Genomic DNA, 24391 nt, shown 5'->3' with positions numbered 1-24391 from the left:
CAGCAGGTATGAAACTGTGACATGTGGTGATGAAGTGCTGAACTGAGGTGCAATATGTTGACAGATTTCTTCTCCTTGGTGTACTCACCATCCACACCATGAAGTCATGTTTGGAATATCAAATGTTTTGTACAACTAGTGCATACAAAAAGAGTCAGCAATTTGATATTAGGAGTCTTCTCATATTCCCTTTACAATGAATTTGTTTACACTGCTAGAGTACATTAGATAATTAATCATTGGCTGTTGGATGTCAAACATTTCATAAATTCGTAGCTCACTTTGTAGAAAGAAAGAAAGAAATGTTTTATTTAATGATGCACTCGACACATTTTTATTTACTGTTATATGGCGTCAGACATATGGTTAAGGACCACACAGATATTGAGTGGAAACCCGCTGTCGCCACTTCATGGGCTATTCTTTTCGATTAGCAGTAAGGGATCTTTTATATGCACCATCCCACAGACAGGATAACATATACCACGGCCTTTGATATACCAGTCGTGGTGCACTGGCTGGAATGAGAAATAGCCCAATGGGCCCACCGAAAGGGATTGATCCCAGACTGACCGCGCATGAAGTGAACGCTTTACCACTGGGCTACATCCCACCCAAAATTATGGAATGGCTGTTGGATGTCAAACATTTTGTAAATTCAGGCAGGATCAACATGTAGCTCAGTTTGTAGAGTGCCGGCCTGAAGTGTTCTGATCATAGGATCAACGTGTAGCTCAGTTTGTAGAGTGCTGGCCTGAAGTGTTCTGATCATAGGATCAACGTGCAGCTCAGTTTGTAGAGTGCCGGCCTGAAGTGTTCTGATAATAGGATCAACGTGCAGCTCAGTTTGTAGAGTGCCAGCCTGAAGTGTTCTGATCATAAGATCGAACACTCGGTGGACCCAATCTCAGTTTTTTCTCTCACCCCAACCAGCGCCAGGATGTGATGTAGCCATGTGCTAGACTGCTCACACAAGGTGTGATGGGTCATAGGTTCAATTGCCCTTCATGGACTTTTGATTCAGTCCCAGCCAGTGCTCCATGACTGGAAAGTAAAGGAATGTTTGGCTGGTGACATTTTAAACTATAGCCACATGCATTTGGCATGTTGTTTGGTCAGTGACACCTAAGCATATTTTAAAATATGCTATTTGGTGAAAAGAGAGGAAATCTGCTGTTGGCACATAGGCTTCTCCTACTGATATATCAGCACTGTGTTTTATATGCACCTTCCCATTGGTAGCCACTGATGCACCAGTCATGAGATACTTGAAGAACTGAAGGAAGGAAATGTTTTATTTAACAACGCACTCAACACATTTTATTTACGGTTATATGGCATCAGACATATGGTTAAGGACCACACAGATATTGAGAGAGGAAACCCGCTGTCGCCACTTCATGGGCTGCTCTTTTTGATTAGCAGCAAGGGATCTTTTATATGCACCATCCCAGACAGGATAGTACATACCATGGCCTTTGTTACACCAGTTGTGGAGCACTGTCTGGAATGAGCAATAGCCCAATGGGGATCGATCGTAGACCTACCATGCATAAGCAAACGCTTTACCAGTGGGCTACGTCCCGCCCCTTTGAAGAACTGATGCATCAAAGATCACTAGCTGCTATTAAGCAGGAATAGCTTACGTGGTGGCAGTGGGTCTTCTCTCTCTTGCCCTTGACACACAAGACAGTCATAATTTAAACTAAGGTCATTAAACAAATATTCCTTTCCTTTTCCCTGACAAGTGCTGGGGTGTCATTCCATAGACATCTCACCCAGGTACCTGTATACACTTGTTCTATCATTAATAAAACAAAATGACAACCAAGACTGCAATGGTAAATAATGGTAAGCCTTTATTGCCATATACTGGTGATACGTATATTTTGTGCAGTACATTTTTTTTTTTCATTTAGGTGTTGTTCAAAACCCAATGTAAACAATGAAAACATCTATATCTGTTGGCATATTATAAATTGATTGTGTACACCAATCTGCTGAATTTGATAAATTAGTCTGGAAGATGCATGTTTAAAATCAGCATATTACATTTTAGTCTCTCCTTTTTTTGCTTACATCTAATTATGGTTCATGCACACTATCCTGGGCACACATATCAGCTATTTGAGTTGTTTGTCCAGAAAAGAGATTAATGTTTCAGGGACAGCTCTGGGTGAGCAGAAAAATTCACAAAATCATCTATTTAAACTTTAAAAATTTGAAAGCCCCAATTATTTTCTAATAAAATAACAATTATCACATGAAATTTATTTGCCAAATTAAAATGAAATTTGACAATTTGTTTTTTAATTCGTAGTTGGCGAATTTGGTGAATGCCAGAGCTAACCCCGATAGTGGTTTATGGTTAGTGAGAGAAGTTGGTCTTGGTCTTACTAAGCTGAGCAATCTTACTGGATTGGAGTCGGTGTCACTACAACCTAGGAACACAGCTTCATACACAATTGGGTACTAAGATTATTTTTGTTAAAGCTTTATCAAATAATAATAATGTCACAGATATAATCATGTTTTCACTGACACACCTAGTTTACACTCATTTAAACCTTGCAATCAAAAACAAAAAAAAGAGTACCGTACCAGGAACAGAGATGTACAGAAATGCTATTAACTTTACTCACATTTAATTACACTCAAACCTGTAATAATAGTCACCTTGTGTAACAACTACCTGTCTATAAAGTTCACTTCACATATCTTACACAAACAACTGAAGATATTTTATGTCGTATATAGAAGCCACCTGATCATAAAGGGCAGTTTTTAACGTTCCCTCGTGTGCCCATTATAATAAGTGGGTTTGACTGTATTAACTTGTATAGACAGTAACCAGGAACTTCTATATTTAAACACACGTCACTGGAATGCATTACGTGTATTTTAGCAACCTGCATTACCGGTACTAAAAACAACAACTGACCTTGACAACACAAATCAAGTCCTCTCATCATGAAAGAAGAAAGACAAGTAAGGGATCAACAATTCCTGCTGCCTTGACACAAAATGAATGACAATAAACCACACGGAATGTATTATTTCCATGCAGTCTAAAATCAGGAGTAAAACAAAACTGTATGCAAATTTACATTAGTAAAACCTTGATGTAAAATTATTCTGGCATAAAACAGACAAAATAAAAGTCCATGAAAAATTAAATCATAAACATAAAAAAAAACACAACCTACTACTTTAATCTCGGGTCCTTTCAAATATATATACACAGAAGTTTCTTTAGTCAAACTGACATTTAACTGTTCATTTGTTTAACTTTACATTCTTGTACATGTTATGTGTCTAAAAGCTACAGAAAGGTTTAAAAACAAAACTGTGATACACACTACACAAGAACACTTGTCACAACCGTGTTATTACTAGTATACAATGTACTGTACAAATATTCAACTACTTTTTATGTTTCTTACAGTTAAATGCAATCTGTATCTGAAGCCAGTTACAATATAATACACTATTAACACTTGGATATATAAAATAGTACACAAATACCTGAAATATACACTCTTAATGGTATAGTGGGAGCACCAAAGTCTCTTCTAATTATTTGTGTATTTCACAGACCTACATAAATATTTCGTTTTAAAATTCCACTTTAAACAAAAGTGTCTAAGATCGAATGGCAGGTAGACAGACTGTTAAGATGCAGATTTAACACAACAACAGTCAATAATTGAATTTCGTGACCAGGCACAACAGTTTATATTCTAGACCACTGGAAACTTCAACAGCATAAATGTTTATTTTAATTTTTTAAAGTGCATTTATTCATTACAAATTTTTTTAAATTATTTTTAAAAAAATCAGTTCATTTAAAAAAGCTTTATAAATAAAACGTTTAATGTTTGTGCATTTTTGTCACATCCTCAACTATTTAAAAACAATTGTCATACATACTATGCTCATTGTTGTTTTCACCTCATTAAAAACAATAAATAAAATAAAACTAAACACTGTAGATTTACACGGAATTTATCTTTTGACTTAATAAAAAATTGTTTTCTTTTGTGTTTAGAATTTAAAATAATTTCACCAAGTGTATCATTACATCTGCATTTTCAACTCACCTACAACTTATATTTGTAAAAACAGTAAAAAATGCATTATTCTATGCGTAATAGCCCTAAATCATCTTTCTATATCTTATAAGAAAAGAAGACATTATTTTTGTTTTTTGCTTCTCAAATCCTATTCTTCTGGTTTTAAAGAGCTACATGTATTTATGATTTTAATAATTTTGAGTCCTTTAACTGAAACCATTTTCATTATCTCTTGAAATTGGTACCAAGGTATTACTTATAAGCATATTGATACCAATACTAGGCATTAAACTGCTAAAACAAAAGATCCTCTAATACAAAAAAACAAATTTTGATTGCTTCGTTTTCCAGCTCTTTAAAATAGTTAAAGCATAAACACTGAGTACCTGAAAACAAGAATTCTGCAAATAATAAAAACATCCAATGCACCAAGAAGAACATCCATAGGTGAAGCGTTTCATGGACATAGGACTTATAGTTTGTGATAAATGATCTAAAAATTAAACTTAAAACATAAAAGTTGACATCATCATCACTGCCGTAGCTGGAAAGTAATAGTCATATCTTGCTTTGATATTTAGTAAAGGCAAGACAAAAAAGTACTTAAAGATAAGAACATGTAGTTAGTAAACCTGGCAAAATGTTTTTCAAAACTGGGTGCTCAATGACAGATGTACCAGTAATATAGAGGTTGTGTACAATGGTGGGTCAGATATGTTAATTATTATATATCCTTCACCAGGTATATAATTCAGTACATTAACTTGATTACAGACATAAAAGTATCTTTAAATAATAATATACTGTATTTAAAATTCTTAGGTTGAGTAAATACTTTAGGATTATTGTTGAATAAAAGAGACTTTATATCACTAAAAATATATTATTAGGTCTGAAATTCACAGCACTATTTATTTTCAGTTTAAAGTGATCCAACACCTGTGATTTGATATAACTAATTTTTTTATATATATTCAATTCATGGTCCTGTGCACATACCTTGTACATATTTTTCAAAATGCATGCAGTAACATGTTCCATAAGTATTCAAGCAAATTCAAACTTTACATTTATTTTCCAGATATATTCACAACTGAATGAACAGTAATCCCTTGCATTTGACCAAAGTTGTAGTGTATTAATGACTATATACAGACTATATGACAGGATATTATAATTAATAGCACCAAGTTGTTTAGTTACAGAACAATAACAGGATCTCAACTTCAAGATTTGGCAGCAATATTCAACAACATGAAAATAAAATATGTTTCCTCAGCATTACTGCCCTGACAGAGGATTAATCTTATTTTCAAAGGTCTTGGTTTAGAGGCTGATAAACCTGTTATTTGAACATATATATCAAGAGAAACCTTTGTGGCTGGACTCAAGGACATTCATTAGCTATAGATTAGGAAAGATGTGGACAAGCTATTGTAAAGATACGTAGATCTCATACAAGAATAGACAAACAAAAATACCAACCCAAGGCTAGCCCTGCCCGATTGTGACAAGACAACATTACAATGCAATCGGCAATTCTCATATGAGGTACTCATATCACATGGCATTGTCTTAAGCAAAACCAAAGAGATTCCGTGTCTTAAATGTCTACGACAAAAATCCAGAGATTTCCTTGAGAACAGAATACAGTCAGTTTGGAACAGTCCCAGACAATTAAGATCTAGAATCATAATGGGATATATTCTGGACAATCCTAGACAAAACGCACACAAAGTTACAAAAACACAACATAATTGGTTCTCGTCTGTCCTAGGTCTATATGATACTAACACAGTACTGGAACATCAGAGACGGTTATGAACAGCCCTATGAACAACGTACCAGGGGCCTAATTCACTAAACTCTTGCAACTTTGTGATATCGCAGTGCAATGCTAAAAGACTTGCAAAGAGGATGCTTTGTTGTCTAGCAGAGCCCAAGAGAGCTTTGTGAATTAGGCCCCAGAACAACAGCATCAGTTGTGAACAGTTCAAGGCATGATATAGACAAAGTACCAAATTATAACTGAATCTGTTCTTGTTTGTCCCGTGAATGATTCAGTTCTCCTATGTGTGGACAATTTAATGGTACAACAGAACCAGTTATGAACAGTCCGATACGAAATCTACCAAAGCAATAGAATCAAATAAGCATAATTGTAGGCAAGATCTAGACAAAGTACCAGAAACACAACTGAATCAGTTCGAAGTTCTAAGCAAAATCAAGAAACCTGAACACAACAAAATTAGCTCGGACTGATCCAGGACTGATCCAGGACTGATATCCAAGATATCTTGATACTGTAACCATCCCTGAACAAGGTATAGAAAAATACAACAGAATCGGTTCTTAGTTTTTGCCTATGAAACAAAAATGCAACTGAGATGAGCAAATACAAAACGCTTTAGTATTTGAGGCATAGATCACTGGGATTAGACAAGACACGTTTAATACAGTTCAATCTACTTACAGAGCTTATTTCAAATGTAGTTTACACATAATGTAATATTGTATTTACATATTGAAGGCTGGTTTATACTTATGCAATTGCCAGACCACTCACCAGAAGTAAAATACAGTAAAGATGGAAATATTCATCAGGAGCAACATTTCACCTTCTTTTGTAAAACAAAATATTCATAAATATATTTCTGCCCAAAACATTATCAGCCACATATATATATTTAACAGTGTTTCAAGAGTCAGAAATACATGTTAATGATACAGATTTTGCTGCCTGTGAATATTTACATATTTACAGTTACTGTAGTATATGTACATCACGCTTTTGTACTGGTGAAGAATATACATATATAGTCAAATATACAGCATGTATTAATATACACATATTGTATCTAGGGGAATAAACTGGGACAATTATAATCTAATTAAACCAACCAACCAAGCAAGATTATATCTTTAATACATGTACAATGCAAGTAGAGTAAGTTGTCTTTCCGAGATAAAATTCTATTTACAAATACATGTATGTATAATAAACACAGAAAGAATACATTGATACTCAATGCACTATGCCAGTAAAGACAGGTTTGGTATATGAAGCAAAGTAAATACATACACATATATATATATATATATATACAGTAGAGATATAGGTATCGGACATCATGAATATTCATAGTACATGAAGGTACAAGTAGACTTATTACATCTGAGGTAGCTGATATATTGTTATACATCATAGCAAGGTAACCAAAAAAAAAAGTATGCATAGAAGTTACACTTTTCTTAAATATTTATTTCCATTGTAACAAAATTATATTTTAAGTGCTAATATGGCCATTATTGTGGCTTTTGAAAAGGCAAAATTAATGATGTGTACTAACCAAAATATCCATCTAATAATTTTTCTATGTCAAAGCTATCATCTACATTGTGATGCATCATCTAGCAAATTATCAATGTCAACGCTGTAAGCTTTATCAGTAAAACAGATCTTGTAATTGAACAAATGGAAATAAAACTTTTAAAACAAATCATACAGCTAGGATTTTCTATAATATGGTATACATATTACAGGTTTATCTTGGATTCTTTACACATACTTAAAGCAAAATTATGTCAAAAGTAAAACCTAAAATATTCACAAGACCTGCAATGTTTCATAATCTAAGAATTACTTAAATAGTAAAAGATAAAATAAACTGCACATTCTTAATATGTTTAAAATATCCTTTAAGTCTCCAAGAAAACAGAATTGTACATAATGGCACAGTTACTAGAATAAGAAAACTTGTAATAGTTTTAATACAGATTGTTTTCTCTCCACAATTAAGTGAAACACTGTCAAGACTTGTGCACTATGTATTTTTGGATGTCCTTATGACTGGCAAGTCTTCTGATACCAACATCACAGCAAAGTTTCTTGGACTTTGTTTATCGAATTATACGGCTGTGAATAAAAGAAAAAAAAAAAAAAAAAAATTTAATAGATTATAAAAATACACATTAAAAAAACACAAAAGAAAAAAAACAAAAAAAACATCGTAAAATACTTAATATACATTAATATTAACTAAGGGTGGATGTGGGGATGTAAAACAATATTAAGAAAATTAAATCAATATGGATATCTTCATTAAATATACATTTGTATGACTGGTTTAATAAACGTTTTTAATACATATGTGGAATAAAAGGCTAAATTTAACTGTTATATTAATTTGTAATTACACCTTTACCAGTTAAAAGTAAAAGCATATTCAGCATTAAATATTTAGTGTGTTCAAGCATTTCTACATGCTACCATCTTGTTTGTCTTAATGTACATTCCCCTCTTTCCTACCTTTTAATTACATACAGGTATTTAAGCAGAAATATATACCCAACAAAATTAATTAAGTGCCAGAATTATATTTTTGCCATTTGTTTTTAAATGTCGTAAAAAAAAAAAAAAATTATAATAAAAAAAATAATTGTAAAGTGTTGATGTTGTGCCATGTTGTTAAACTTAATAATTTAAACAATACTTTAGAATGAACAAAACTACAAGTACACATGTATCAATATGAACCAACATGTACAGAATCTTAACTCAATGCACAGCTTGGTAGTTTTCATAAATGCATTAAAAACCCAAGATCTAACAAAGTGTTGCTATGACTTTAAATTAAAAACCGGTTTTGTAAAACATAAAAGAAGGTATGTAACAAGTACAGAACTTCACATATGTTGTCTTCGCTTCCTATTTATTGCACTCGTTTATTTTGCGAAAGAAAATACCGCTCGACCGCTATGTGGTCTCTTGGTATATATTATTGCACAAAATACACTTGTATAATAAATAGGAAGCAAAAACAATGTATGTGAAGTTCTGTATTTTTACTGAAACAATGGTTAGAAGTCATCTGTGATCAAAACTTGGTAAATAATGTGACACTAGCAAAGAATTACCAAAAAGTCTACTGGCCCTTAATTAATTTTGTTCAGTATATATACAAATATTGTTATCTAAATACTGAAGAGACTAAACCAGCAAACACAAGATGTTGGTGGTTTGAGATAAATAACTGTGGGCCATGGGCCAAATTCTACACATCCAGATATAATGAACTTTTGAATTACAGAAGTTGAGATAGTGAAGTTTTCTATCTATATAATTAAATATATATGGTAGTCAAGTTGATATAACAAACATTAAGTGGTGTAGGCATATCAAAATAATATATTGTGATATATTAATACATGTTGGGTGTTAATTTCAACTGATTATATTTTGGTTACTAATATTAGCTAATACATTCATTTAACATGTTACACCTATGTGACTAAACTAGCTGGTTAATAATAAAGTTTGTAATAATAATAATAATAATATTAATAATAATAAATAATAATAATGAAGCAGTTAAGAATAAGAAATATTTGGCAATTATAGTTGGTTGCCTACATAAAAGTGGGATGTGTGTGTTTGGGTATAAGAAAGAACTTAACATGTCATGATGCAACATGTTTTTAATATATTTTGGGCGGTAATTTAACTTACAACTCTTAGTTTTATGAATTGGCAACAACAACAATTAACATAAAACTAGAAATTCCAGTTGGTAGAAATAACAATAATTTCATGGAATTAATTGTTGAAATAACATGTCAGTTATGAACTTTAAAAATCAAACTGGTCAGGTCAGGTGATAGATTTTAAAGTGCACATTCAGAACAAGCTGTTGTAGCACACACCTGTCATGGGGAAAGGATTGGAGTTGGGGGGTTTGGTCAAAAGGTATTGGCCACGCTGGCATGTGCAAGGGAGCATAAGCAGCCCGACCAGAGGTTGGTTTTGGTGCTATTGAATTTGCAAATGTCCTGTGGAATTAACACCAAACAGAAATTGATGCATAATTTATTGAAGGCATAATTTAGAATGGTTCATCAAAATTGAAATAGAGGTATTTTGGTTGATTTGACTCAGTTGATTGAAAGGTTTCTTGTTGCTGGAACCTTGCAATGCCTCCATGGAGGCTGTGGTGGTTCGACTCCCATAGGTTCCCTATGTTTTAGTCCTTCGGACGACTCGGCAGTTTGGGGACCCTATTTTTAGAGTGCCTTGAGAAGGGCACAGCAGATTGGTGGGAGGCACCCTAAGGGACTCTCACTGAGAGTCCTAATTAACCTGTAACTTTACACAGTTTGAGTGATATGACAGATTTATGAAAATTGACAGTTACCCAGTTGCCCAAGGTCACCTTTATTAAAAACAAATTGTAACTGCTATTAAGATCGTCTATTCATTGCAATAATTTGAAGGCTGCTTAAATTTCATTTTTAACTACCGTAGTCCAGTTGGCCACCACAATTATAAAGTTGCAAAACTATAATTATGCTATTGCTATTACTGATATGCAGATGAGCTGAGTCATCAATATGTTTGTTAAGATAATACAGATGATGTTAGTCAACTAAAAAGGTTTAAGGTAAATAGATAATAGTACATAGATATGGTAATTACAACATGCATTATTAATAATCATTACACAAGCTTGACTAGTAGAGAGTAGTACAGTGAAGGATGAAGTTCTGTCATACATACTCGATACACCACACGATGTTATATACTGAAAACAATATCATTAAATACTGTAGCAAACAAATACATGTCACAATAACAACAATTATTATTCAGATGGTTCAAAATATATGGTACTGTGTATACTATATTTCATATTTGATGTAAATAATTAATACCCCATGCATATGTCATTTGAACATTTTGTATGGTCTGTCAAAACTGATAACTTTAATTAATCACAAAATTTTAGTTTTTCAAAATGAATGTTTTTTGGGGGGTTTTTTTTGGGTGTGTGTGTGTGTGTTTTTTGGAGTGGGTTTTTTTTTTGGAGGGGGGTAGATGTTTTAAAAAAATAATAAAAAAATAATTTGATTTTATGCATATTCACGTAGGCCCTATCATTAGTGTGCTTTGCAAAATTAATTAAACAAATTTGAAATTGTTATTATTTCCTTCAAATTCACTTTTATTTGTAGTCTGTTAAAGCTATAAATGAGGACAGTAAATACTCGATTGTAAACTTTACAGGATGTAAAATTGTAAACTAAAAGTCCTGCTACAAGCTGCATGCAGTAAATAACCATTTCCCTTACACTTCCCTGTATCATATTGTATGACAGATCTGTCAAGTGTTACAGTACATTACCCCACCCACTTGACAATAGCCAGATGAACTATGAAACTATCAACTTTCAATTTGGAAACAAACTCCATCACTTTAAAGACCAGGATTAACCCAACTATTTTATAATTACTATTTCTGTAACTTGGCAAACATTGAAAATGTTTGGATGAACTCGTAGTTTAATGCTAGATCATGTTCAACAGTAAACCGACACCAGCTACTTGTAAACAAAGTTTTATATCACGACATTTGTAAACTGAAGAAAGGAAAAAGCTTGGTATAAATTACTGTTTTCCACTGCCACAATTATTTTTTGTATTAGAAATGGTTTGATCACAAATCAGTTTTGTAAATGTATATTATGGGTGCAAAAAATATTTTTACCAGTCCATCAGCCTATAGCACAATACAATACTGCCCTGTTAAGACAAAATGCAGCAAGTGACTAAAAAAATATTCAAGTGCCCCCCTTTTTTTTTCTCTTTTAATCCCCCCCCCCCATGGAATGCCCTTTTAAAAAGTTAGTCCATATTAGTCCCCCACCCCTCCAGCAAAATATTTCCTACATTCAAGATTTATGGGTATGTAATTTTACTCCATGTACCCTCCGTATGAAATCTTGTAGTAATCCCACCCAACCCCCACTTATTCATCAGACGTTTTATCACATTTAGTGAGTAGACTGATTGTTATATTTTTAACTTATCCATAAGATTTTTCACTCACTTTTGGTGAGTGGACCAGTAATTTCTGCACCCTGTAATATGCTAATAAGCCTAAAATCAAAAGAAATATCACCCAGATGGAATGTGAAAATTGAGATAACTGGGATCGATTTCTCTTTTTATGAATACCGGTACTTAGCCTGACCTCTAACCTATAGCAATTCTCACAATTTAATAAATTTGGACTGGTCCAAACATCCCAACAGCCGATTGGTCACAATCTTCCAGAATACTAATAAAATATGGGGAAAATACCATTAGTCAGAGGTCAGAGGTCAGGTCTAGTATGAAAAAAGAAAGAAAACAGTACAATAAACTAATGAAAAACAAATAACAAGTTACCTGGGAGTGGGAGAGCTGGAGGTGCGTCTTTTTCTTGCTATCCCCTAGAAACAGATAAACACCACATGCAACAGGCTGCAAATCATTCTAGAGGAATTGTGGGAGTTCCATGCAACAGTATGATACGTAGAAAAAAAAGCAGTAAAAAACAAATCTACACTAATAAAATAAAACATTCAATAAACAAACCATGCAAAATGCTTGTGACAATTTATCTATTATTTAAATTCTAATTTTATTCAACTATAATTTATATGTATTATATTTTATTAATTCTTTTACTTGGAATTGTAACATTTATTTCGATTGTGGGTTTAAGCTCTGAAAATGTCAGAGAAAAAAGTTAATGTTTGTTTTACTGGTGCCACAGCTTATGGTTTTAATACTTTTATTGATTACTTTATAATTAACAAGAAGGTATCTTTTGTCTATATTTTACAGTAACCCATTATGTTGAACTTTTTAATACTGGACCTTTCAGTGGAAAGGGAAATAACCCTAAACCTATGTATCTCCTTGAACTAAATGAAGGAATACTATTATTAATTTAGAAAGTAACACACTTCGATAGGAAAGAAGGAAAGAAATGTTATATTTAACAATGCACTCAACACATTTTATTTACGGTTATATGGCATCAGACTTATGATTAAGGACAACACAGATATTGAGAGAAGAAACCTGCTGTCGCCACTTCATGGGCTACTCTTTTCAATTAGCAGCAAAAGTTCTTTTATATGCACCATCCCATAGACAGGATAGTACATACCACAGCCTTTGTTACACCAGTTGTGGAGCACTGGCTGGAACACTTCAAGATTGATACACACTGTTTACAAATTTTATTATGAAATCCAAACACATGCAACTTAGTTTTTAATTGGTGGGCTTTTCTTTTTATCTTTTTTTTGGTTTTAAGAATTTTTTCTTTAAAATGTTATTCAATAATACTATTAACTTTTTTAAATTAACAATGCTATTTCAGTGAATAAGTACCTTTCATAATCAAATATTAATTAGTTTCATATATTTATGTTGTTATAATTATAATAATTCACAGACATGTTTGAAATCAGTATTTTCTGACAATAAAGAAATTCAACAGCATGTTTGTGAATTAGAGCTTTAACTTTTCAATGTTATTGTTTTGAGTATAACAAATCACAGACTGACCAAAGTAAGCAATACATATTCAAGGCAACATATTCTAATATGCATTCAGGACAATTTATTGTAAACTATATTTAGGGCAATATATAGATGCAAAAGAAAACAAAAAGCTACACTTACAGGAGAGGTAGGTCCTTTAGCAAAATTAAGGTGAGCATATAAAATAACACCAATATCTCGGTGACTTGCTTCCATGGCTATTGTGAGGGCGGTGCTCCCATCCTGAGGAGGAAAACACAACATCAAGTGCAAAACCAAACATAAAATGTGTCAAACTGAAAACTAAAAACACAACATTGAATAAACAAAACAACAAACGGTAAATTTAATGACTAACTGATAAAATAAAAATAAAAGTATGTCCAGGGAATAACTTGGTTGAAAAAGATGGGCAAATAAAATTAACTATGTCCAGCTAGAATAAGGTAATATTAAATCTTGGGAAAGAAGAGACTTTTAGAAAGTGCCATTAAATTTTCTGTTGTTTTTTCCCCCACCTCCAAATTCTGGTCGGTAGATTAATATTACATGGTATTGATTATAAACAGCATATTTATCATATCCTTGTGTTATTTCCATTTAACTAGTTCTAGTCACTTATTTTGTGTTACACCAATGGGTTTTGTTTTAACAATTTTCTTTTTTTTTCTCATCTCACGTCTTAATCTACATTTCAAATTTTACAAGTACAAATTCTTAAGCTTGCTTAACAGACTGCAATATTATTTAGTAATTTTTAAAGTACATGCAAGCACATACATGTATAAATGTCTTTTGGATTGGTAATAAAAATTATTACATTTGTAATGATAGTGAGAAGAATAAAAGAGATTTACAAAGAAAAGGAAAACCTTTTGTGCAAACATATACATAGACAAAGCCTATGAAACTATAGTCTGCTCATAAGATACAAATTTAACCTGCAAAAGAAATAAAGGATTCAACATAAACAAATTGAAAACAATATGAACTATACTAGAAATAACTGAATATGTTATAAAATAAATAGTGATTTTTCTTTTTTAAATTTGAGAAATACTAGTCTGCAATAAATAAAGAAAATTTACATAACAACATATCTAATGGGACCTAAAGACTAATACAGAGTGAGCTCTGGGCGAGCAGAAATTTTGCCAAACTATTTTTAAACTTTAAAAATTGCAAAAACTCAATATCAATAGTTACCTGAAAGTTTTTGCCAAATTAAAATAAAATTTGCCAACTGTTTTCAAAATTCTCATTTGGCGAAATTGGCGAGTGCCAAGCTAGCCCTGCTAATGTGAACATCAGATAAACCTGTTCCACTTAAATAATATCTACCTCTGTGTAAAAGACCACAATTAGTAGAACCTTTCATTGACCTTAATGTACGTATGTTCGACTGTACATATACAAGTTTGGTATAGTCAGTCTTTTAAACTTTTTAGATCAATATCTCTATTACTACTGAATTAGCATTACCCTTGATCAATAAGTTATCAAATATGAAACTGAACTTTTGAATTCTTTTTTTACTTCTAATTTTCTTATAATTTGCCTAATAGACAAATGTATAGAAATAAATGTACAACCACGATCTTCATTAAGGGCACAAACAGAAGCATGTTAGAAGTGACATTTATAAAAATCTTCAACCATATATACTAAAGATAAAATTTCAATATCAATATCTTTATTAGAAAATTACAAGATTAGGTCAAATTAAAAAAACAAAAAACATTTTGCCATAACAGACAAAGGTTTTAAAAAATGTATTAAAAAAATCTAATAATGAAATACAGCAAAATATAAAATATTTTAAACTGATGGCCAGTATGTTCTGTAACGTGATTGGTCAATGACATTGTTTCCCAGGCATCAAATAGACAATAACACCCAAAAAGGCAATGATGTCATTACAAAGTGGGACAATCCATGCTAATTGTTTAATGGTCTAACGTCTTTCTTTCCAAACATATAAAATATTCAATTTGTTCCATGGAAAAACATTTCAGTTTACAATGCACATAACATGAAATTTTTAATTTGCAGGTATTACTGTCATTTATGACCGAAGGTGTCAGTTAGCCTGAGGTCAAAAATGACTCATTTGTGGGCATCAAATAGACTAAGACACCCACAAATCTAAAAACCTCCAAATTTGATTACCAACCAAGTTCTGCATGGAAGAAAATGTTCCGAAATTCTTTTGAATACTCACATTGTCATTTAAGGCATCATCATAGCTTGGGTTAGCAAAATTTACAAGAAAACACTCTTTCTATTTTTTTCTTTCTTTTTCTTATAATAATTGCTATAACAAATGTAAATGAATATATTTTAAAATCTAACTACGAAATACAGCAAAATATGAAATAACCAATCACTAACCAAGTTCTGCATGGAAGAAAATCTCTCAATACTTACGTTGTCGGTTAAGGTGGCGTCGCAGCTGGGGTGAGCCAGCAGTAGTTTGACGATGTCGCTGTGGCCATGTTCACACGCACACATTAGCGCGGTGGAGCCATCGTCATCCTGCTCGTTAATCGTAGCGCCGTTCTCAAGCAGCAACTTCACCATGTTGGGTCGCCCATGACTCACGGCCAGCATCATCGCAGTTTGGCCAGTCTTTAAAAGAAAAAAAGAAAAGGTATGTTAAGTTTAGTGATGGTTAAGTTTCATTGTTTATGAAAGGTTATTAAGTGTTTAACAGTGGTAATTGTGACACTTGCTCCAGAGAACACCTACCACCCTTATAATGCTGATGACTTGACCTTCACACTAAAAGTAAAACTTGTTGACCAGGTCAATGGGACAAAATAATTAAAGCAGGTGTGTGTGAGGGGTAGCGGTGGAGTGTGTGTGTGTGTGTGTGGGTCAAACCCCTTTTGTGCTCAATGTTAAGTGCACACTGATTTATTAATCATCGGGTATTGGATGTCAAACATTTGGTAATTTTGACAGTAATAGAAAGAAAGAAAGAAAGAAATGTTTTATTTAACGACGCACTCAACACATTTTATTTACGGTTATATGGCGTTAGACATATGGTTAAGGACCACACAGATTTTGAGAGGAAACCCGCTGTCGCCACTACATGGGCTACTCTTCCGATTAGCAGCAAGGGATCTTTTATTTGCGCTTCCCACAGGCAGGATAGCACAAACCATGGCCTTTGTTGAACCAGTTATGGATCACTGGTCGGTGCAAGTGGTTTACACCTACCCATTGAGCCTTGCGGAGCACTCACTCAGGGTTTGGAGTCGGTATCTGGATTAAAAATCCCATGCCTCGACTGGGATCCGAACCCAGTACCTACCAGCCTGTAGACCGATGGCCTACCACGACGCCACCGAGGCCGGTATTGGACAGTCATAGAGAGGAAACCCGCTACATTTTTTCCATTAGTAGCAAGGGATCTTTTATATGTACCATCCCACAGACAGGATAGCATGTACCACGGCCTTTGATATACCTTCGTGGTGCACTGGCTGGAACGAGAAACAGCCCAATGGGCGACGTCACTCTGATTCAATTTTCGTGTTTTCATTGGTGAGTTGGTGATTTTCAGCAGGAAAGCACATACACAGCCTTTCACCAGTCATGGTGCATTGGTTGAAACGAGAAAAAATCAAATTAGTTGAATGGATCCACCAAGGTGGTTTGATCCTGTGATGCAAGCATCTTAAGCGAGCGCTCAACCGACTCAGCTAATTCCCACCAGGAAAGTACATACCATGGCCTTTGACCAGTTGTGGTGTACTGGTTGAAACGACCCCCAAAAAAATTAAAAAATCAGTTGAATGGATCCACCGAGGTGGTTCGATCCTGCGATGCAAACACCTCAAGCGAGCACTCAACCAACTGAGCTAAATCCCGCCTCACACAAGGACATGTGTGATTACCTGCACCGCTCTGATGTTGACATCTCCCTCAGCGAAGAGCCGACACACGACCTCCTCCTGGCTGTTGGTCTGTATACTGGCCAGCGCGGCCAGCATGATGGCCGTGTAGCCGCCCTTGTTCTGCTTGTTCAGGTCACAGATGCCCGTGTCCAGCAGCAGCCCGACCACCTCGAAATTACAGTTCGAAACCGAATAGTGCAGGGCAGTGTTACCCTAGAAACAAACAACAACAAAAATAAAATCAATTATCAAGTGTGCAGTCAACAAAAAAACAAAAAAAAAAAATCTTTGATGAGGTTAATAATGTAATCAGTTCACAGATATAAGATTTTTAAAATTATTATTTTTTTATTATCTCAATTATTTTACAATAACTATAATAATATCCCCAACATAATTAAATTAGAGTCTAGGTTCATTTCCCCAACAACAAAATTTTTTGTTTTGTTTAATGACACTACTAGAGCACAATGATTTATTAATATTCAACTATTGGATGTCAAACATTTGGTAATTTTGACATAGTCTCAAAAAGGAAATGTGCTACATTATTCCATTAGTAGCAAGGGATTTTTTATATGAACCATCCCACAGTCAGGATAGCACATACCATATCTTTTAATATACCAGTCTTGGTGCACTGGTTGGAACGAGAAATAGCCCAATAGAGGATCAATCCTAGACCAACTGCTTTATCATTGGGTTCAGTCCCAACCCTCATTTCCTCAAATGTTACAAAGTGAAGGCAGTAAACAGAAGTAGTAAAATTTATTTTGCCTATGGGATCTAAATATCCGTTAATAACAGCATGTAACTTAATACTATGTCTAGACTAGGCTTTGAGGATAGCAAAAAGTTTTATCAGACTGAGGTATTGGTGCTCAACTATTTGTAAATTAAAAAACTCACTCTACAGACTGAGTTAGATCCTGCCCTTGCTGGAAAAGCATATAAAGTACTAGAGTACATTGCAAGGGATTTTTTTATATACACCATCCCCAAAACAGCATAGCACATACCACAGCCTTTGATATACCACAGACGGGATCCATTCTGGACATACTGTGCATTAAGCGAGCACTTTACCACTGGGCTACATCCCACCCTTCGTATAAGGTACTGCTATAGAGCAGGGTGTGTTTACATTAAGAGCACACTTTACCACTGAGCTATACATCCCTCCCCTCGTGTAAGGTACTACTATAGAGCAGGGTGTGTTTACATTAAGAGCACACTTTACCACTGGGCTACATCCCTCCCCTCGTATAAGGTACTACTAAAGAGCAGGGTGTGTTTACATTAAGAGCACACTTTACCACTGGGCTACATCCCACCCTTCGTATAAGGTACTACTATAGAGCAGGGTGTGTTTACATTAAAAACACACTTTACCACTGGGCTACATCCCACCCCTCGTATAAGGTACTACTATAGAGCAGGGTGTGTTTACATTAAGAGCACACTTTACCACTGGGCTACATCCCTCCCCTCGTATAAGGTACTACTATAGAGCAGGGTGTGTTTACATTAAGAGCACACTTTACCACTGGGCTACATCCCTCCCCTCGTATAAGGTACTACTATAGAGCAGGGTGTGTTTACATTAAGAGCACACTTTACCACTGGGCTACATCCCACCCTTTGTATAAGGTACTACTATAGAGCAGGGTGTGTTTACATTAAGAGCACACTTTACCACTGGGCTACATCCCTCCCCTCGTATAAGGTACTACTAAAGAGCAGGGTGTGTTTACATTAAGAGCACACTTTACCACTGGGCTACATCCCACCCCTCGTATAAGGTACTACTATAGAGCAGGGTGTGTTTACATTAAGAGCACACTTTACCACTGGGCTACATCCCTCCCCTCGTATAAGGTACTACTATAGAGCAGGGTGTGTTTACATTAAGAGCACACTTTACCACTGGGCTACATCCCACCCTTTGTATAAGGTACTACTATAGAGCAGGGTGTGTTTACATTAAAAACACACTTTACCACTGGGCTACATCCCACCCTTCGTATAAGGTACTACTATAGAGCAGGGTGTGTTTACATTAAGAGCACACTTTACCACTGGGCTACATCCCTCCCTTCGTATAAGGTACTGCTATAGAGCAGGGTGTGTTTACATTAAGAGCACACTTTACCACTGGGCTACATCCCACCCTTCGTATAAGGTACTACTATAGAGCAGGGTGTGTTTACATTAAGAGCACACTTTACCACTGGGCTACATCCCACCCTTCGTATAAGGTACTACTAAAGAGCAGGGTGTGTTTACATTAAGAGCACACTTTACCACTGAGCTATACATCCCTCCCCTCGTGTAAGGTACTACTATAGAGCAGGGTGTGTTTACATTAAGAGCACACTTTACCACTGGGCTACATCCCACCCTTCGTATAAGGTACTACTAAAGAGCAGGGTGTGTTTACATTAAGAGCACACTTTACCACTGGGCTACATCCCTCCCCTCGTATAAGGTACTACTATAGAGCAGGGTGTGTTTACATTAAAAACACACTTTACCACTGGGCTACATCCCACCCTTCGTATAAGGTACTACTATAGAGCAGGGTGTGTTTACATTGGCGTCAGCCATGTTGACGATGTGCTCCATGAGTTTCTTGGAGATCTCGTTGAAGGAGGAGATGTAGTCCTCCACCTGGTGCGGGTCCACCAGCTTGTTGTTGGTGATCCTGAACCACTCCTGCTGAATCACGTTCACGCTCGCATTCTACACAGAGAGAAAACACAATACACACCATTAGATTCACCTAACACAGCAAATAAACACAATACACACCATTAGATTCACATTACACAGCAAACAAAAACAATACACACCACTATGTTTTATTTAACAACGCACGCAACACATTTTATTTACGGTTATATGTGGTCGGACATATGGTTAAAGGCATACTGTCACAGATTTAAGGATCTTATTTGTCTAAAAATGGATAATAAATAAAAATTACATTAATTTTTGAAAACCCAATCTAGCTTTCGCATGTGAAATCCATGTCCATATCTCTGGCAATTTTAGTTTTTGAATTATGGACCATTGCCATAATTCAATTATTTTCACAAAATATCATTAATAAGTGAAGTATGGTGGTTACGTAGATGTTTGAATAAAGTACATTTAGGGGAAAATCAAATATATCTTTGTTCAGGTAATACTTTGTTAGGCCATTTAATAGGTCAGTGGTCTGTGACAATATGCTTTTAAGGACCAAACAGATACTGAGAGAGGAAACCCGCTGCTCTTTTCGATTAGCAGCAAGGGATCTTTTATATGCACCATCCCACTGACAGGATAGCACATACCACAGCCTTTGATATACTAGTCGTGGTGCAATGGCTAGACTGGCTAGAGAAATAGCGCAATGAGTCCACCGACGGGGATCAATCCCAGACCGACCGCGCATCAAGCAAACACTTTACCACTGGACTACGTTCTGCCTACACACCATTAGATTCACATAACACAGCAAATAAAAACAATACACACCATTAGGTTCACATAACATAGCAAATAAAAACAATACACACCATTAGGTTCACATAACATAGCAAATAAACATAATACACTCCATTAGGTTCACATAACAGCTAATTCAACAGATGTGTCAAAATGTGTAAAAAAAAATCACATGATTAGATTCACCTAACACAGCAAATCACAATTCTAATTCAAAACATTTGTTAATTTAAAAAAAAAAAATCACAAGATTAGATTCACTTTAGCAGCAAATCACAAATCTAATTAAAAACACTTGTCAATTTATTTATTTATTTTTAAATCACATGGTTACATTCACCTTCAGCAGCAAATCACAATTCTAATTTAACACATGTGGAATGGACAGAGAAAAAAAAAAATCACACATTTATATTCAGCTTCTGCAGATAATAACAATTTTAATTGAAAACTTTTAAGAAAAATAAAATAAATCACACAATTAGTTTCACTGTCTGCAACTAATGACAATTTTAATTTGTAATTCATCATTTTTAAAAGAAAAAAATCCTATAATTAGATTCACTTTCTCCAGCAAATCACAATTTTAATTAAAGAAATTTGTAAAGAAAGGGAAAAAACCCAGCACCCAATTAGATTCACTTGCAGCAGCAAATCACAATTCTAACTAAACACATTTGTAAAAAAGAGAGAAAACCCCCAACACATTTTGTAACTAATCACAGAGAAACCTTGTTATCTTGTTGTCGAAGGGACTAAATTAACAAGTTCAAGATATTGGTAGTTTGAGAAAAACTTTTCAAACCTTTTTTTTTTTTTAAATCAAACAATTAGATTCACCTTCTGCAGCAAGTCATAGCTAACAGTGAAACTTGGTAACCTCATTGCTGAATGGACCAAAATAATCATTTCCAAAATATTTTGCACATACCATATTATTATTGCAATATTACTGGACAATTTAGTACTTACAAGTCTTGTCAGTACTAAATAAGACATTATGACGATTTGACGAACACACAAAATGACATCATGCTGTTTAAAGATTTGGTATGCTGACATTGTTTTTCTGTTGTTAAATTTTATATTAATATCATTATTTATAGATTTTTAAAAAAAAGAGAAGAATAAATAAAAATGTTGTTTTTAAAGTTTCCATGAAGATATAAAGTTATAGCCATACCAACAATACTGTAAAAAGTGGTTTACACCATTTATGTATACATATATTGAAAATGAAAGGTTTTTATAGAAAAATATATAGCTGGGGAAAATAAATAAAATAATAAACTCGGTACCAGATATTATCAAATTTATGTTCCTAAAGCTTATGAAAAATGAAATTTACATCACTCTGGACACAAATTTAATAATAACTGGTAACTGACTTATTATAATTTATTTCTCAACCTAGAAATATCCTGGGCACTTGAGATTACAGATATTAAGACATCGAAGCATTACTGAATTTCAAAAGAGGAAAATTAATGTTTAACAAAACTTCATTACATTGTTTAATCATTAGATAATGGCCATTTAAATAATTGTGATAATTTTGATACTTGGTTCAGTTATAAAAAATATTAAAACCAGCTGCCATCAAATCACAAATCTTTGTCAGTCAGCACCAATTATACTTATAGCTTATAACTTATGCATTTATGCCAAAAAAAATGAAAAATCAGGTTACAATGCTTTGATATTGGGTTTACTTGGTTATGATATCATGTCAATATTTATTACACTTACCTAACCTAATCATATTACAAAATGTAGTAACTTGATATTCTATATACCTCAATTTGGACTTGTCATGTCATGTCATCATGTCATATGGTTTTACGTGCACATTCAGAACAAGCTGTTGTAGCGCACACGTCCTGGGCGCAGGTGCCAGCCTCAGCCAGCTTCTCCGTCCAGGACGGGAAAAGGGTTGGGGTGGGTGGAAGGCAATTTTGGTGCTATTGAATTTTGAATATTCCATAGGATTAAGTCAAAAAGGAAAGTAGTGTGCAATTTCTTGAAGGAATTTTGGCACATTTTTGAATGGTTCATCGGAAAAAAAGAAAAGGGAGCAACATGTTTATTTGAACTTTGCCGAAAGTAGCTTGTATTGGAACCTAGCCTATTGGTGGCCAATATTGTTGGCCTCCTGTGGTTGTCCACTAGCTTTCAGCCCTTAAAATGGCTTCCACTTGGACTAAATGTAGTTATCTCCCCTATCTATTGTCTCAACATGCCTTGATAATGGATTATTTAACGACGCACTCAACACATTTTATTTTAGGTTATATGCTGTCAGACATATGGTTAAAGACCACACAGATATTGAAGGAAGAAACCCGCTGTCGCCACTTCGTGGGCTACTCTTTTTGATTAGCAGCAAGGGATCTTTTATATGCACCATCCCATAGACAGGATAGCACACACCACAGCTTTTGATATACCAGTCGTGGTGCACTGGATGGAATGAAAAATAGCCCAATGGGACTGATTGCAAACTGACCGCGCATCAAGCTTTACCACTGGGCTACGTCTCGCCCTGCCTTGATAGTGGATTTTCCATTGTCAATTTAAAGTCCTGATATGATAACAGGGATATGTGAAAGAGAAAGATGAGTTAACTTTAGGTACGGCAAAGGTTGAGTTTTTTTAAATTGTATTTTTGAGCATCCTTTAACATCCTTACCAGTTCTTTAGTTTGAATTGTGGTTGAATCAATCAAGTACTGTGCTAGCACTTCACAAGCAGTCTGTATTTCAGAATTCAGCTCGTACCTGCAACACAATTAACATGTATGAACAGAATTAAATTCACAATCATTTATCAAACACATCTTCTGAAATCGACATATATAAAAAAGCAATATCCACTTACAAACATTCAAATTATGGTCAGTCTAAAACCATATTTGACTGAAATTTTATGCTTCTGTCAAACGATATACAATCATGTATCGGTACATGTTCAGTCTTAACTAGTTAACAAAGTGTTATTTAGGAATTAATAACTCAGAACTATGTGCTTCAGCAGAAAAGTGTAAAGCAATGAAGAGTGATTCAACTTAATTAGTGAAGCAAACAGAAATTCTTACACCATTTGTTAGAAAGCTAAAACTGCCACCGTAACCCACTGACATGCAGTTCATTTTTATTTGCAGTGCAACTTTAGAAAAATAAATAATAATAACGGGTAATGGTACATGTATTTGTGGAAGTTATAGTAGCCTTTTCAGTGCTAATAAAATGTATCTTGTTTCAAACAGTAGTCTTCGAAGAAAAGACAATTTTTTTGTGTGGAAGTAATTTAATAATATTTTGCCCAATATAGTAATAATCTTCTCAACACTCAAAAGATTTTGTTTTTGGTTTTACTCAATGATCTTAAAGACCGGGGGGGGGGGGGGGGGGGGGGGGGGGGGAGAGGAGGAGAAGAAGGTATTATTATTTGTGGATTAACATTTTTCTGGTTTCTTTTTATTGTTTTACACAGTAAACAAAAAAAAAACACCTAAAAAAACACCTAAAAATTATTGATATTTGTGAATG

General features: G+C 34.3%; 1 protein-coding gene across 8 annotated transcripts in view; it reads right to left on the bottom strand.

Annotated features, from left to right (window-relative positions):
- Nucleotides 1-1839: 1839 nt before the first annotated feature.
- Nucleotides 1840-24391, bottom strand: part of LOC121375047 — an 89543-nt gene continuing 66991 nt past the window's right edge. For 5 of the 8 annotated variants that reach the window (XM_041502258.1, XM_041502257.1, XM_041502261.1 and 2 more), the window contains 7 exons: nucleotides 23533-23620; nucleotides 19944-20093; nucleotides 17352-17564; nucleotides 15874-16074; nucleotides 13588-13689; nucleotides 12298-12341; nucleotides 1840-7989 (listed from right to left, as the gene is read on the bottom strand). In XM_041502258.1, the coding sequence (XP_041358192.1) occupies nucleotides 7974-7989; nucleotides 12298-12341; nucleotides 13588-13689; nucleotides 15874-16074; nucleotides 17352-17564; nucleotides 19944-20093; nucleotides 23533-23620 (814 nt within the window). In that variant the 3' untranslated portion in view covers nucleotides 1840-7973. Of the gene's footprint in view, nucleotides 7990-10570; nucleotides 10652-12297; nucleotides 12342-13587; nucleotides 13690-15873; nucleotides 16075-17351; nucleotides 17565-19943; nucleotides 20094-23532; nucleotides 23621-24391 lie in introns of all 8 variants that reach the window. The other 3 variants (XR_005958271.1, XM_041502260.1, XM_041502262.1) reach the window with 3 other exon arrangements.

The sequence above is a fragment of the Gigantopelta aegis genome, chromosome 6 (assembly GCF_016097555.1).
Source record: "Gigantopelta aegis isolate Gae_Host chromosome 6, Gae_host_genome, whole genome shotgun sequence".
Classification (NCBI taxonomy): Eukaryota; Metazoa; Mollusca; class Gastropoda; order Neomphalida; family Peltospiridae; genus Gigantopelta; species Gigantopelta aegis.
Note: the sequence above shows the minus strand (reverse complement) of the source record. Positions and strands in the feature narration are given on the sequence as shown.